General features: G+C 39.2%; 1 protein-coding gene across 1 annotated transcript in view; it reads right to left on the bottom strand.

Annotated features, from left to right (window-relative positions):
- CDC123 (cell division cycle 123) overlaps positions 1-15,821 on the bottom strand; it is a 56,677-nt gene that overhangs the window by 33,935 nt on the left and 6,921 nt on the right. The window contains exons 3-6 of the mRNA XM_006150008.3: positions 10,715-10,772; positions 10,418-10,450; positions 4,290-4,385; positions 853-959 (exon numbers count right to left, since the gene is read on the bottom strand). Of these exons, the coding sequence (XP_006150070.1) occupies positions 853-959; positions 4,290-4,385; positions 10,418-10,450; positions 10,715-10,772 (294 nt within the window). The remainder of the gene's footprint in view (positions 1-852; positions 960-4,289; positions 4,386-10,417; positions 10,451-10,714; positions 10,773-15,821) is intronic.

The raw sequence follows: 15,821 nt of genomic DNA on the forward strand, positions 1-15,821 counted from the left end.
AAAAAAAAGTTACAGGAGGAAAAAAAAATGCACATTGATGACTGCAGCGAGCTGTATGGGCACAGCTGGGTACTACTTTATAGTATGTTCACTCTACTCACCGGGGTCTATGCCTAAAGTCAGACTTGGGTACATGTATAGGTATGTGTCAGCTGTGCTAGCTAATGGATTTATTTAGACTAATTAAGTTCATTGGCAGAACAACTGAATGGTGGGGGGGGATATGGAGGGCAACCATGGATGCCAGGGACAATGGGGGAGGAAGATGGGACATAGCAGAGGGTGGGGGATGGGGAATCAGGGATGGCAAGACAAAGGGCAAGGTATGCAGGACGTAAGAATTGGAAAATTATTTGCTGAGAACATGTATGTGGATGTGCTTGATTGAGCCAATGCACAGTGTATTTTGGATGGAAAAAAAAAAAAGATGGGACAGGAGAAGAACCTTGTAGTTTAATTGCCTTTTTTATTTTTTTATTTTGAGATATTTTTGCTTTAGGGCACATGTGCTCACCGGAAAGACAGAGACACAGAGACAGAATTCAGGAAATCACCCCCCCCAGGGGTAATAGCCATGCCACGATCCCTTCCCCTCCATTCCCCTCTGGAGATTTTGGGCATGCATGTACATGCATCTGGTGAGTTTCAAGCCACCGGATCCAGGACTTAAACCACGGTCAACTACATGGGAGTCCAGCAATGGAATCATTATGCCATCTGCTAGTTCCTAGTTTAACTGCTTTTCATGACAATATGAAAGAAACGTAAGAATGCAAGAACTAACAAAATTTCATCTACAGAAAAATGTGCACAAGTACTGAAACTACTGAGATGAAAGAGCAAGAGACTTACGGTTGAGTGAAGTCACGAGTGATGAAATCAGAACTCTTGAAGAGCAGAAAGATATCGCTGAGGGTTTTACATTTCAGAGAACTATTCATTGCTATCCAGTAGGCATCCTGAATAACAGAGCACATGTTATTTAGTGCATATTACATGTTAGTTACTAGGAATAAGGCTCAGGCCTATAAATAAAATCAGTAATGCATACTACTTCAATTATTAAGAAAAAAGTCAAAAATAAAGTAAAGTTTAGCAACATTATCAAATGTCAAATTACACTCTCAACAATAAAGGGAACTACCATTGCATGTCAGACACTCAGTTATAAATACTGAGATGTAGAGTCCTCATGCTTCAGCCTGGGTCCTAGCACTTCCTGGTATTTCTTACTGATGATGGATTATGGGGCAAATAAGGTAGCAGAAATGCGGACATTTCAGCTAGACAACTATGATGGACAAAATCAGCCTGACCAGTTACTTTCCATGAAAAAAGGTCACTTCTCTTCTCCCTGTTTCTGGAGAGTGACAGCCTGATACCTGAACTTTGATGACTGGAGAAGTTAGGACTCCTGCCTACCAAATCTGAGAGAGAAGGTAAAGTATTTTGAATAATCACAACTGTAAGTGGTGACTGGCTCATACAAATGAACAAAAGAGGAATGGCAGGCATGGTAGACACAATGCTTATCAGAGCATGCCTCAAAATGATAGAATAATTAAGTCATTTAACATACACACCTATAGCTGGCGCAGACACAAGACAATAATACAATTTTGAGAAAACTAGTGTAGTGATTGCAAAAAACTATCCAATTATCAATGCTTCATGGAAGAAAACACTGGCATACAGTAGGCATTCAATAACAAATAAATGAACACATGAATAACTTACAATGGCAAATAATCTGCCCATCTTAAGTGGAAAGCCTCAACCCAGTTCAGTAGCAAGAAATAATGAGCTATTCTGCTCATATATAAAGGGCCATCGGAAAAGTCACAGTACATTTTTGCACAGAAACACAGAGAAAAGTATGTCATAACTTCCAACAACCCAATAGATGAAAAGCTAACTATGAGGAACTAAAAATAAGTTCAGTAACTTCTTTATAATTTTATAATGAGGAACTTCTGGTTAAAGACAGGATACTGAACATACACATTTAATTTCACTGAAACAATATATATACACAGAAAATCATGTAGCTTTAAAAAATGAGGCAGTAATTAACTCCAGGGAAAACTAAGTAAGAAAATACAAGTGGTCACAGTAAAGTACATAACCACATGTGTACATAGTTTGCATTATCACTTACTGGACACATGAATACTGATCTAATCAAATTTGACATGACTTTATATAATGAGGATAATGAAATAGAAAGTGGAGGGGATTAAGAGATAACAAAAAGCTGAATCAATACCTAAAATTAAAGAATAGAACAACAAAAAAAGAGGTAAGTTAAATAAATTTAAAAAAAAATGCACTTAAATATTTGAAAGTAAGGCTTTTTTTGAAAAGGAAATGGTGAAATAAGGGGCCGGCGGACAGTGCAGCAGTTACGTTTCTGGACTCCCACATGGTTGACCATGCTTCAAGTCCCAGACCCAATAGCTTGAAAGTCACACTGGATGTGTGTGCATGTGTGCCCAAGATCCTGGGAAAGAATGGACAAGGGGTTGCCACGTGGTTATTGCCCCCAGGGGATGATTTCTTACTTTCCCTCTCACTGTCTCTGTCTCCCTGTCTGGTAAATGCACACACTCTAAAACAAAATCCTCTTTAAAAAAAAAAAAAAGGAAATGGGGAAATAAAAATCTGTTGGTTTTTATAACAAACTTTTTGATCAATTTGAAGTCTTAAACTATGTACATAGAAAATTAGTTTTAAAAATAAATATATACATTAGATTAAGCACAGGTATCATTCATTTTAGTATATAAAAAGAAAGGCCGGACCAGCAGATGGCATAATGGTTATGTTGCTGGACTCCCATGTAGTCAACAGTGGTTCAAGTTCTGGACCTGGCAGTTTAAAACTCACGCCAGGTACATGTGCATGCGTGCCCAATATCCCAAGAGGAGAATGGAGAAGTGACTGCAGTATGGCCATCCCTCCCAAGGGATGATTTCTCCATTACTATCTCTCTATCTCTGTCTCTCTGGCAAGCGCACGCACTCTATAGCAAAAAATCTCTTAGGGAAAAAAAAAGGCATATGAGATGAGTTGGGTTTTTTTTTTTTGTTTTTTTTTGTTTTGTTTTTTGTTAAATGATTTTTTTTTAATTTTGGATTTTTATTTATTTATTCATTTGTTTATTTCAAGTTGACCAGAGAGGGACAGAGAGAGAGAGAGTGCAAGCTGCCAGGTCCAGGACTTGAACCACGGTCGGCCATGTGGGAATCCAGGGTCCTTAACCAGCACGCCACTCGCTGGCTCCTAAGATGAGTTTTAAAAATGTAAACTGGGAGGCCCAGCAAACGATGTGAAGGCACTTGACTCCCACATGACTGAATGAGGTTCAAGTCCCAGACCTGGTGGCTTGCTCTCTCTCTCTTTGTCTCTTTCTGGTGAGTGCACGAGCCCTATAGCAAGTTAAAAATAATAATAATAATAAAAAAATATAAATTAAATAAATAATTCTTTAAAAAAAAAAGAAAATGCAAACTGGTCTTTGATTCCTTAAGTGATATTTGCTGACATAAAATTGTTTCCTATTGGCTTAGAAAAAAATAGAGAATTTTTCCACAGGCTCCAACTTTTACAAAAATTTTGTCAATAGGGTGTTAAAATAATAAAACACAATTTTTTTTTTTGGAGAGATTTTCGCTATAGGGCGCGTGTGCTCACCAGACAGAAGAGACATAGAGACAGAAAGCGAGAAATCACCCCCCAGGGGGGATGGGCATGCCGCAATCCCTTCTCCTCCATTCTCCTCTCAGGATCTTGGGCATGCATGCACACGCGCCTGGCGTGAGTTTTAAGCCACCGGGTCCGGGACACGAACTGCGGTAGACTACGTGGGAGTCCAGCAACATAGCCATTACGCTAACTGCTGGTTCCCAATAAAACACAATTTTTAATAAAATCAGTTTATTTCTCAAACTGCTCTATTTCTACATCTTCTGCATTTCTATATCTTTTCAAAAGAAAACAACTTCTCTGTTAGCCTTAACAGCTTACATTTCTAAAGAGCAAAGAATGAATTTCTCAGAATTCTAGCACAATCCATAATATGAAAGGATTGTCTTTTGTCAGAATATATAGACCCAGGAAAGTACATACCAAAATCAAGAAAATAAAACAACAGAGGGAAATAATGATGAATTTCACAGCATTTTCTCTGGAATTAGGAATATAATTAGTCCTTCTGTGGGGATATAAAATAAACAGTAAAACAAAGAACATTTAAACATTAAGACTTATAAATTATGTATGTGTCCTACCCTTGGGGCACTCCAGTTAAGCTTAGGAAAGACACTGCCCCCCAGGGAGTTGATAGCTTCCTGGACTTTAGTGGTAAACTCGGGAAATTCTGGTGCCTACAGAGAGAAAGAAGAAATCATTTGGACAAGTCAATACCATCACAGAAAGTATGGAAAGCAAGATCAAAATCTCAAGATTAAAGTGCTAAAAACATAATTTAAAATATAATTACTATTAAAATTTCTCGGCTCAGTTAAAATAAATCACTGATCAAATAACATTTAGCAGAAAGGAAAATAAAATTAATCAACTGCTCAAATGGAAGTTTCCAAAATAATCAAAACTACAAAAACTAAAAAAGACAGATGTGACTAGGTACCTGAGGGATGTTAGAAAGAAATTAATATTAATTTAACTTACAATAAAACTTTCTATTTTGAGGCAACATATCCCCCAAAATAGAAAGTTTTAAGCAAAAAGGCCAGTGAGTAAAGAAGAGTGAGCTTAAGATTCACTTAGGCTATCTTTCTGCCACAGATAAGTCTGACCTCTAGACTAGTTAAAAACAGTGTTTTTCGTTTGTTTGTTTACGGGTTTTGCTATAGGGTGCATATGCATGCGAGAGAGAGAGAGAAACAGAGAAACACAATGAGAGCAAAAGTGAGAAATCACTCCCCAAGGGAGAAGACCATGCCACAATCCCTTCTCCTCCTGGGATTTTGGCACGCATGCGCACATGCCCCAGCATGATTTTCAAGCCACCAGGTCAGGGCCTTGAACCACAGTTGGCCATGTGGGAGTCCAGCACCTTAGCCACTATGCCACCTGTTGGCCCCACAGTAATATTTTTAAATTATCTGATAAGCTACCACTGTGTCTATCTTCATTAGACTACTTCTTCATCTTAGATACTTAAAATTTAGAGTAACTTAGAGACTAGTAAAATGAATAAAAGCCCTAATAGTCCTTTATTTTCCATTTGCCTCTCTCCATCAAAAGGACTTATAATTCATGTTAGGCCAATAATTTCCTTAATCACCTACAACTACTGATCTGGCTCCCCTAGCACTTTATCCATAAACATCTATGATCTGCATTAGCAATATCCTATAAACTGCAGCATGGTTACACAAATTTTACAATGTGAAGGGGTTTAACCTTCAAAGATAAAACAATTTAATTTTCCTATCCTATAAAACTTGACATCTAAGGATTGTTTTGTACTTACTTTTTTGTTGTTGTTATTGTTAGTTTGGTTTGTTATAAGGTCATGTGCTCACCAGAAAGAAGCAGAGAGTGAGAGAGGAAAAGTGAGAAATCACCCCCACCCCCCACCCAACACTCTCAGGGGGATGGCCATTCCACAATCCTTTCTCCTTCATTCTTCTCTTGAGATTGCAGGCACACATGCACATTCACCCAGCATGTTTTCCAAGCCATCAGGTCTGGGACTTGAACCCTATAGCTGGCCATGTGGGATCCAGTGCCTTAACTACCACACCACCAACTGACCTGGTATTGCATTTTTAAAAATGTGATCAGTTCCCTCAAATCCCCCAAATTATTCAACTTTAGGAAAACCCTGCTGTAAGGATCTCAAACAAAATTTATAAATTACATAAAGTTCATGCATAGTCTTCAGTCAACAAACACATAGAACATCCCTCCAGGTTATCTGATTCTAGCTAGATCTGTGAGCTATTTTACAACTTGGTAAACTAAGTAAACAATACAAACTAATTCTTATGATCATGCAACTTCTATTCTGTTTGGAAGAGGTCTATCTTCTCTCCCACCATAGAGGGAGGCAAAACTAGTTTTGTCCATTTACATACTTGTTTCAGTATTTCTGATCCATAAATGAGTCTTTTGAGCCACTCAAAACATCTATCTGGTCCCCTCATGAATTAAAAAAAAAAATCTTTTGTATGTGTTAATGTGATTTTATGATTTTCTGAAAATTATCTATAAACACAATTAACTAAGAGGACTCTTTGAAGCTTGGCCAACTAGCCAGTTTTAAATCTGTGTAATATTTCAGTTGTATGAAGAAAAATTCCCATTATAAGAGGGATAAAATCCACATTTTTAGGCCCAGATGCAATGGTGCAGGTGGACAGTGCACTGAACTGCAGTGCTAGAAACCATATGGCCAACCACGCATTCGGTTCCTAGGTTGACCTGAAACATATCAGGCACAAGCCCAAAATGATGACAACCTGGAAGGCTAGGGAAGAGAATAATGAAGTATTGAGGTTATTAAGGATCTCCCCACCCTCTCTCAAATAAACTTTTAAAAATTCTACTTTTAATCTGCTATCTGGGGGCTGGCAGGTAGCATGGTGGTTAAGGGTGCTAGAGACCCACATGGGTGTGCTCATTGCTACCATGATGTTATATGTTAATAATTCTAACCCTTCTTAGTGAAAAGGTTGATAAATATATACACATGCATACCACTGTGGTTTAAATGTCTGCATCTCTCCAAAGTTCTTGTTGAAATTTAATCCTCATTGTAGTAATATTAAGAGATGGGGCCTTTGGGAAAGTGATTTACGTATGAGAGTTCCACTTGGGTTAATAGAGTTAATGCCCTCATAAAAATGCTGGGCTCTCCATCTCTTCCAACCCTCCTGCCACATGAGGACACAGCAGCAAGTCACCATCTTGGAAGAGGAGAATAAGTTCCCACCATAAATTTCTATTATTCATAAACTACCCAGCCTAAGGTATTTTGTTTAGCAGCAGGAAGAGACCAAGACACTTATGCACCTTTATACTATTAATTGCGGTACCTATTCATCTATATATATATATATATTTATACACATAAGTCAATACTGATAATAGCCACTTTTTTATTTTTAGAGAGATTTTTGCTATAGGCCCCATGCACTCGCCAGACAGAGACACACAGAGAGACAGAAAGCAAGAAATCACCCCCTAGAGGGAATGGCCACACCACAATCCCTGCTCCTCCATTCTCCTCTCGGGATCTTGGGCATGCACACATACATGCCTGGTAGGTCACCGGGTCCACGACTCAAACCAGGGTCGAATAGGTGGGAGTGTAGTGACATAACCATTATGCCATCTGCTGGTCCCAATCCTTACCCACTCTTAAAAGGTTAAAGCAAAATACTACTGGGACCAGCAGTTAGCATAATGGCTATGTTGCTGGACTCCCATGTAGTCGACTGCGGTTCAAGTCCCGGACCTGGTGGCTTAAACTCACGCCATGTGCATGTGCGTGCATGCCCAAGATTCCGAGAAGAGAATGGAGGAGAAGGGCTTGTGGCGTAGCCATCTCCCCTTGAGGGGTGATTTATCACTTTCTGTCTCTCTGTCTCTCTCTGTCTTTCTGGTGAGCACACGTGCCCTATAGCAAAAACCTCTCCAAAAAAGAAAAAAGGCCAAATACTACTTAGTCTTTCAAGCATTTCTGGGTACCCTCTCTGTTCTAACAACACTGCCATCTTACCCCTATGTTGTGTCATCTTTCTGAACAGGTTTACGAACTCCCTACAGGCAGGACTCAAATCACATTCATCTTTATCATACAGAACTCTGTATCATGCCCTGTTAATAGTATACAAATAACATTTACACTGAACATAATTTTCATAAAAGGAAAGTAACCTGCATGATATCCAGAGAAAATAAAACATGCAAACTTTCTATTTCGATATCTGTTGGAATGCTGAACATTTTCTTTTTGTTTCATTCATTAATTAATTTCTTCCATGAGAGAGACAAACACACACACCGCCCTTAATAGGGTCTTGACACTGTGGTCCACCTCTGGACTTCACCCAGTCCAGGATCATGGGCAAGCATGTGCCTGGAATACTCAGGGAGAATGCTAGACTTGAACCTGTTACCTTCCCATGTGGTGACATCTCACAGAGCACCACATTTTGTTACTGCACCACCATCTGGTATCCCTTAACTTTTTATACCTAAGGAAATATGTCATTTTAGGAATCTCCTCCTTTTTTGTAATACCCAGAAAACCATTACTTTAATTAAAATAAAAGTATCTTCTTATTTAGAGTGGTATTAGAATATACTCTCCCCAAGGAGCTAACAGATGGCTTGGTGGTTAAGATGTTCGACTTAACGTCTGCAGTTCAGGTCCCAGATCTGGCAGCTTGCTTTCTCACTTCACCTCTCTCTCTTTCTCTCTCTGTCTCTCTCTGGTGAGCACATGTATTAGGTAGCAATTTTTAAAATAATAAATAAAATTAAAATAATTCATTTAAAAAAGTAAAAAGAAAAAGTGTATACACACACACACACACCCTTCCCAAATATTTCGCTCATATTCTTAGAAATACATTTTTTGCTTCACTATTGTAAAAATATTTTTATTGAAGCCAGCTGATGGCATGATGGTTAAGGTGCTGGACTCCCACATGGCCTACCATGGTTCAAGTCCTGGGCCTGGTACTTGAAAATCACAACAAATAAATAAATAATAAATGTTAAGATATACTTTTTTTATCTTAAAATATTTTAAGTTGGGGACTAGTAGATGTTATAATGGTTACATCACTAGACTCCCATGTAATCAATGGTGGTTCGAGTCCCAGACCTGGCAGCTTAAAACTACTCACACCAGGCATGTATTCGTGCATGCCCAAAATCCCAAAAAGAAAATGGAATAGAAGGGATTGCAGTGTGTCCATCCCCCTTGGGAGGTGACAGCGAGAAATCACCCCCTAGGGAGGATGGCTACGCTGCAATCCCTTCTCTGTTCTCTTCTCGGGATCTTGGGCACGCACGCACAGGCGCCCGGCGTGAGTTTTAAGCCACTGGGTCCGGGACGCGAACCACAGTCAACTGCATGGGAGTCCAGCGACATAGCCATTATGCTAACTGCTGGTCCTGCAAAAATCTCTCTTTAAAAAAAAAAAATTTTTTTCAGGTTGAATTTCACAGTAGCACTTATCCTGAATGAATATATTATTGTTAACTGACCTCTATAATTTTATATAACATAGTAGTCAAAGTCACATATTTTACTTGTTCAAGAAAAACTATTTTTGTGCCTTTTAAATACACTTAAATAGGGGCCAGCAGGTGGCATGGTGGTTAAGGCACTGGAATTCCCACATGGCCGACTGTGATTCAAGTCCTGGACTTGGCGGCTTGCTTGTTTGCTCGCTCCCTCTCTCTTTCTCTCTCTGTCTTTCTCTGGCAAAAGTCATGTGAAAAAAAAAATAAATAAATAAATAAATAATTCTTTAAAAAAGAACACTTAAATAAATAAATATGGGTTGAGTATCCCTTAATCAAAATGCTTGGAACCAAAAGTGTTTCAGATTTCAATCTTTTTCAGATTTGGAATATTTGCATATACACAATGAAGTATTTTGGGGATAGGACCCAAGTCTAAACCTGAAATTCATTTATGTTTCATATATACTTTATACACATAGTTGGGAGGTAATTTAAAACAATATTTTTATACTGCAGTGTTTTGACTGTAACCTCTCATATAGAGTGAGGAATTTTCCACTTGTGAGTCATGCTGGTGCTTAAACAAGTTTCAGGTTCTGGACTTAGGGATTTCGGATGTCTGAATGTGAGTTGTTCAACTTGCACAGACTTTCATTTGATCTTAGGAGTCATAGATCTGAGCACCTCAGAGTTTAATTGTTAGGCTTGATTCTTTCTCTTTTTTTTTAGAATTATTTCATTTAACTTTATTTTCTTATTTAGACCAGAGAAGGACAGAGTAAGAGAGAGAGGAGAATGAGAGAGGGAGGCAAAGTGGGAAAGCAAGCTGCCAGGCCCAGGATTTGAACCATGGTCGGCCACATGGGATTCTAATGTTCTTAACCACCACGCCACCTGCCGGCCCCTTGATTCCTTCTTTTAGAGCTTATTAGAAATAGGTCAAGGCATCAAATAAGAACTTAAAATATTTACTTGTAACCAAAACGAAAAAGAGGGCAAAGCATATTTATCTATTAAGCAATGATTCACATTATTTTTCAAAATAATACAGAGAATAAGATACCTGGTGATATCTGGTGAAATGGTGAGTACATGGGAATTTAGAGAGATATGTGTATAAACCTTAAAGCTAACCCCTATGTAACAGTGTGAGACTGTCCCCATACTGGTACTACTTTGCTCTTACCGTGAGTGTGGCTGTATTCTCGTCATCGGACCACTGCATGGAAAAAAGGACAGAAACCAAATATTAAATTTAAATACAGTTTGGGGCTTCCCAAAAGTGGTGCTCCACATAAAAATGATACATAAACAGGAGTTATCTTTTCCTGAACATGAAGTATAAATAAAAATGTGTATCAAAGTGGTATTGTGGTATAATTTCTGACTTTATCAAATGTATGATATCTAAATATCAGAACTATTTCAGAGATCATTCCAATTAGAATACTATACAGAATGGATTATTTTATTTAGTACCAACCTGGATTTCTTCTGCTTCATTATCACTATCTGGCTGAGAGTGTGTTGGTGGATCGTCTCTAAAAAAAAGTTATGTAGAAAAAATATTTCAGTGCCATCTAGTAATTTCAGATTACAGAGTATGTATATGTTACGTATGCGTATGTTTACATGTGTAACTAAAATTTTTAAATTAAGTAAAATGAATGGAAAAAAATGAGAAAATTACCCACAAAGTAGAACAAAAAAGACTAAGAGATGTACAATACAAAAGATAAAACTCAAGGCCAGCAAATGGCATGGTCGTTAGGGCACTGGACTCATATGACCAACTGCAGTTTGAGTTCTGGACCTAGCACTTGCTTTCTCACTTTCCCTCTCTTTCTCTTTCTGGTGAGTGCACATGCCCTGAAAAAATTAAAAAAGAGTGACCAGCAGATGGCATAATGGTTATGTCACTGAACTCCCACATAGTCAATTGCACTTTGAGTCCTGGCCCCAGTGACTTAAAACTCACACCAGGTGTGTGTACATGAGTGCCCAAGATCCTGAGAGGAGAATGGAGGAGAAGGGACTGCAGTGGGCCCATCCCTCGGGGAGGGGGGGGGAATTCTTGCTTTCTGTAGCTCTATCTCTCTGTCTCTCCAACAAGTCCATGGTCCCATGGCAAAAATCTCTCTCAAAAAAAATTAATAAAATGAAATAATTTAAAAATAACCCAAAAAATTTTAAATAAATAATTCTAAAAAAAATAATTCATCCAGGGACCAGCAGTTAGCGTAATGGCTGTGTCGCTGGACTCCCACGTAGTCAACTGCAGTTCTAGTCCCAGACCCACTCGCCTTAACTCACACTGGGCATCACACCCAGTGTGATTTTTAAGCCACTGGGCCCAGGACTCAAACTGCGGTCAGTCATGTGGTAGTACAGTGCTTTAATCACTACATCACCTGCTGGCCATGCCCCCTGGAGGGTGCTTTCTCGCTTTCTGGCTCTCTGTCTCTCTCTGTCTCTCTGGCGAGCGCACGCACCCTACAGCAAAAAGCTCTCCCAAAAAAGAAAAAAAAAAATTCATCCAACAAATCCAATACCTAAATATTATGAGTAGGAGTTTCAGAAAGAGAAGCAAGAAAATAAGAGAATTATGAAAGAAAATATTTGTAATCTTGCCAAAGTGTAAAATGTATGAACAAAGGCCCACCAAGAACATAGAACAATAAATGACCCATAGCTTGATCTTTGACCAAAGAGTAGACATTACCTTTTTCTAAATTATTTTTTAACTTTTTATTACAGTCTGAAAACACCCAGTCTGTTTATTTACTGACCAGATTACAAAAATAATCATGGTGGATATCTTAGCTCATCTCCACCTTCTACAAAATGTGTGGTTCTTTCTTCATTTCACCTCATGGAGAAGATAATTTGAAGGGTCACAGGAAGTTATTTGCCTCTTTGAAGCGTTTTCCAACAGTATAGATTTCATGACTCAGATTCTCCATGCAGATGATGCCAAATTTACGAACAGATCAAGCAATCAAAGATATCTATCGAAGCAATTCGCTTCTTATTGATTTTGCCATAACCACACTTGTAGATCAGTTCATTTACTAACTTCAGGTTTGGGTACCCCCATGCAATATATGATTCCACAATTCTCAGCATGTTAATTGAGGCTTTATTGAGCTTAACAAAGGTGCCATTGAAGATCTGGTGAAGATGAAGAAGCCGCAACACCTTTCGAACCTTTGGGCTGACTCCATTGATAACTCTGATTCTGATGACAAATGCCAATTTGGGTTCTGCAGGTACACAGAAGTTGCCAGCTTTTCTTGCCATCCTGGTCATGCAAATCTCAGTTCTGTACATCTGTCTATATTCCTTATGATAGTGCTTAGCTTTTTCATAGATAAGCTTCCTCCTTGCCTTTCAAAGCATCTTTTGAGCAAACGTCTTTCTCAGGTGCTTGATATTCAGTTCCGCAAAATTCCTTTGCTTTTTCTTAAGGGTTTCTCTTGCACAGCAGAAACCTTTTTCTTGGTTGCTTCCGCTGCAGCAAGAGCCTGTTCCCTGGTTTCTGCCACAGCAGGAACCTACTTTTTCTTCTCTTGAATGCTCTCCATGGTTCAAGCCAGAAAAGAGGACCTTTTTTTTTTTTTTTATAAATCAATTTTTTTTTTTAAGTTTTGCCATAGTGTGTGAGCCATCACCAGAGAGTCAGAGACAGTGAGAGAGAAAGTGAGAAATCACATCCCAAGAAGAGATGGCCATGGCACACTCCCTTCTCCATTCTCCTCCTGGGATCTTGGGCATGCGTGCACATGCACCCAGTGTGATTTTTAAGCCACTGGGCCCAGGACTCAAACTGCGGTCAGTCATGTGGTAGTACAGTGCTTTAATCACTACATCACCTGCTGGCCCTCAACATTACCTTTATTTCTATTGGACAGTAAACAAACCTATACTCTGCTCTTAAAGGAAACACTATCTCTAGAACTCAAGGGCCCACCAAGAACACAGCATATTAAGTGGAGGAAAAAAAAAAAAAAAAAAAAAAACCTTACATGTGCTAAAATTAAAATGGCCACATTAATTCTTCCTCTCTATTTTTAATTTCATTTTATATTTTGGTTTTGCCAAGGGTGCACGTGCTTGCCAAAGAGAGAGAGAAACAGACATAAAAGGGAAAGTGAAAAGCACCCCCCAAGGGAAATGGCCACGCTGCAATCCCTTCCCCTCTATTCTCCTCTAGTGATTTTGGGCATGCATACATATGCATCTGATGTGATTTTTCAAGCCACCAGGTCCAGGAGTCAAACTGTGGTTGGCCACATGGGAATCCAGCAGCTTAACTACGATCTACCCGCTGACCTTCTTCCTATCTCTTTAGACATACCCTTTCACAGGGTGACGGTGGCACTCTTCGCATAAATAAATAACATTTATTTTCCTGTCCTTTTCATTTAGACTGGCTTCGAGACTAATGCTGACCCAAACAATGTAGCACGAGTGACACCACATGGTTCTGAACCTAGGTACCAAAAGTACTTATGGCTTCCACTCTTGCCATTTGGGAATGTGGCCACTGCTCTGTGAAGAAGCTCAGTTAAGCATTTCTAAGGGTGAGGGGCCATGCTGAAAGAGAGGTCCAGCTGACAGTCTACCACTAGACATGTGAGTGAGGCCATCTGAAGAGTAATTGGCTCAGCTGACTATAGTCACATAAACATAGACTTAGGAAGACCAACAAAAAACCTGCCTGATGTCAAGAATCGGGGGGAATCTGAAATTCTACCCTACTTGCAAGCTAACAGGCTAGCCTGCCAGATTCATAGATGTTGGCAGAAGACCTGAGACTCCTGGGTCAGGAACAAAGGGCTCTATTGCAGAGCATGAAGCATAAGCTCCTTCTCTCCATCAGTCCCCAAGTTCCAGGAAGGGGTGACACAGGTGGCCTGATTACAACTGAGGGACACTGAAGTTAGGGAGTCCCATCTTGTATAATGGACTGCAAGCCAAATTGCTCAATCTTTTATCCAAGTGGAAACATTATTATTTGTACCGGACAGTAAACAAGCCTGCTCACTCTTCTGGAAGGAATCACCACTGTCTGTGCTGTTTGGCTGTTGGCTATATAAACATCCTCAAAAAGGTCACCAAGAATAAAAGCTGACAGTGCCTCTGAAGAAGTGCAGTAACATGAGAGATTCAAGGAAAAGTACTTTCCGACACTCAGCCGAGCAATCACTGAAATAAAACGGTCTTACTGTTTTCAGTCACTAGTTTTGAGTGATGTGCTACACAATAGATAAGTGATCAGATGATTATCATGAAATATGAAACATAAAAAGAAAATTCCAAGAATATTCATGAAGAAAAAAGTTAAATGAGGAAACATTAAGTCAGAATGTCATGGGATTTCATTGCATATTAGAAGAGTGAGCTATGGGGGCGAGCAGGTGGCATGATTAGGGTACTGCAGTTCGAGGACCAGGACCTCGAACTGCATGGCCAATCGCAGTTCGAGACCAGGACCTGGTGGCTTGCTCTCTCATTTTCCCTTTCTCTCTCACTGGAAGGAATCACCACTGTCTGTGCTGTTTGGCTGTTGGCTATATAAACATCCTCAAAAAGGTCACCAAGAATAAAAGCTGACAGTGCCTCTGAAGAAGTGCAGTAACATGAGAGATTCAAGGAAAAGTACTTTCCGACACTCAGCCGAGCAATCACTGAAATAAAACGGTCTTACTGTTTTCAGTCACTAGTTTTGAGTGATGTGCTACACAATAGATAAGTGATCAGATGATTATCATGAAATATGAAACATAAAAAGAAAATTCCAAGAATATTCATGAAGAAAAAAGTTAAATGAGGAAACATTAAGTCAGAATGTCATGGGATTTCATTGCATATTAGAAGAGTGAGCTATGGGGGCGAGCAGGTGGCATGATTAGGGTACTGCAGTTCGAGGACCAGGACCTCGAACTGCATGGCCAATCGCAGTTCGAGACCAGGACCTGGTGGCTTGCTCTCTCATTTTCCCTTTCTCTCTCACTGTCTCTCTCTGGTAAAATTAAAAAATTAATAACAAATAATTTTTTTAAAAAATCAGAGGACAATTTTCTATCTAGAATCCCCTATTAAGTCAAATTCTCCCTCCCCCCCAAAAATATTAAGTGTAGGTTGAGCATCCCTAATCCCAAATCCAAAATGCTCCAAAATCTGAAACTTCTTAAATAATAATACACTTGATCTCATGACAGGTCGTAGTCAAAATGCTGCAATCTAAAAATTAATCATATAAAACCAAGGCTGGGCTAAATGTTAGAATTTTAAAGTATTCATATTACTTTCCCTCCTCACCATTTCAGAATGTATCTTACCAAACAAAGCAAGTCACAGTCCTATAGTAATGCTAAGGAAAGATGCCTAACTAATTTATCTCAAATACCTACAAATAGCTTACAGTAGTTTACTACTGGCCTACCAACAATAAAAAAGAAGGCCAGATGGTAGTGTGGTGGTTAAGGTGTAGAAAACATGCTGAATGCATGTGCATGCCTGAAGTCCCGAAGCAAGGGAAAGATGGAAAAGAGATTACAGAGAGACTATCCCCCACAGGGGGTGCT

This window comes from Tupaia chinensis, unplaced genomic scaffold (genome assembly GCF_000334495.1).
Source record: "Tupaia chinensis unplaced genomic scaffold, TupChi_1.0 Scaffold000275_1, whole genome shotgun sequence".
In the NCBI taxonomy this organism is placed as follows: domain Eukaryota; kingdom Metazoa; phylum Chordata; class Mammalia; order Scandentia; family Tupaiidae; genus Tupaia; species Tupaia belangeri.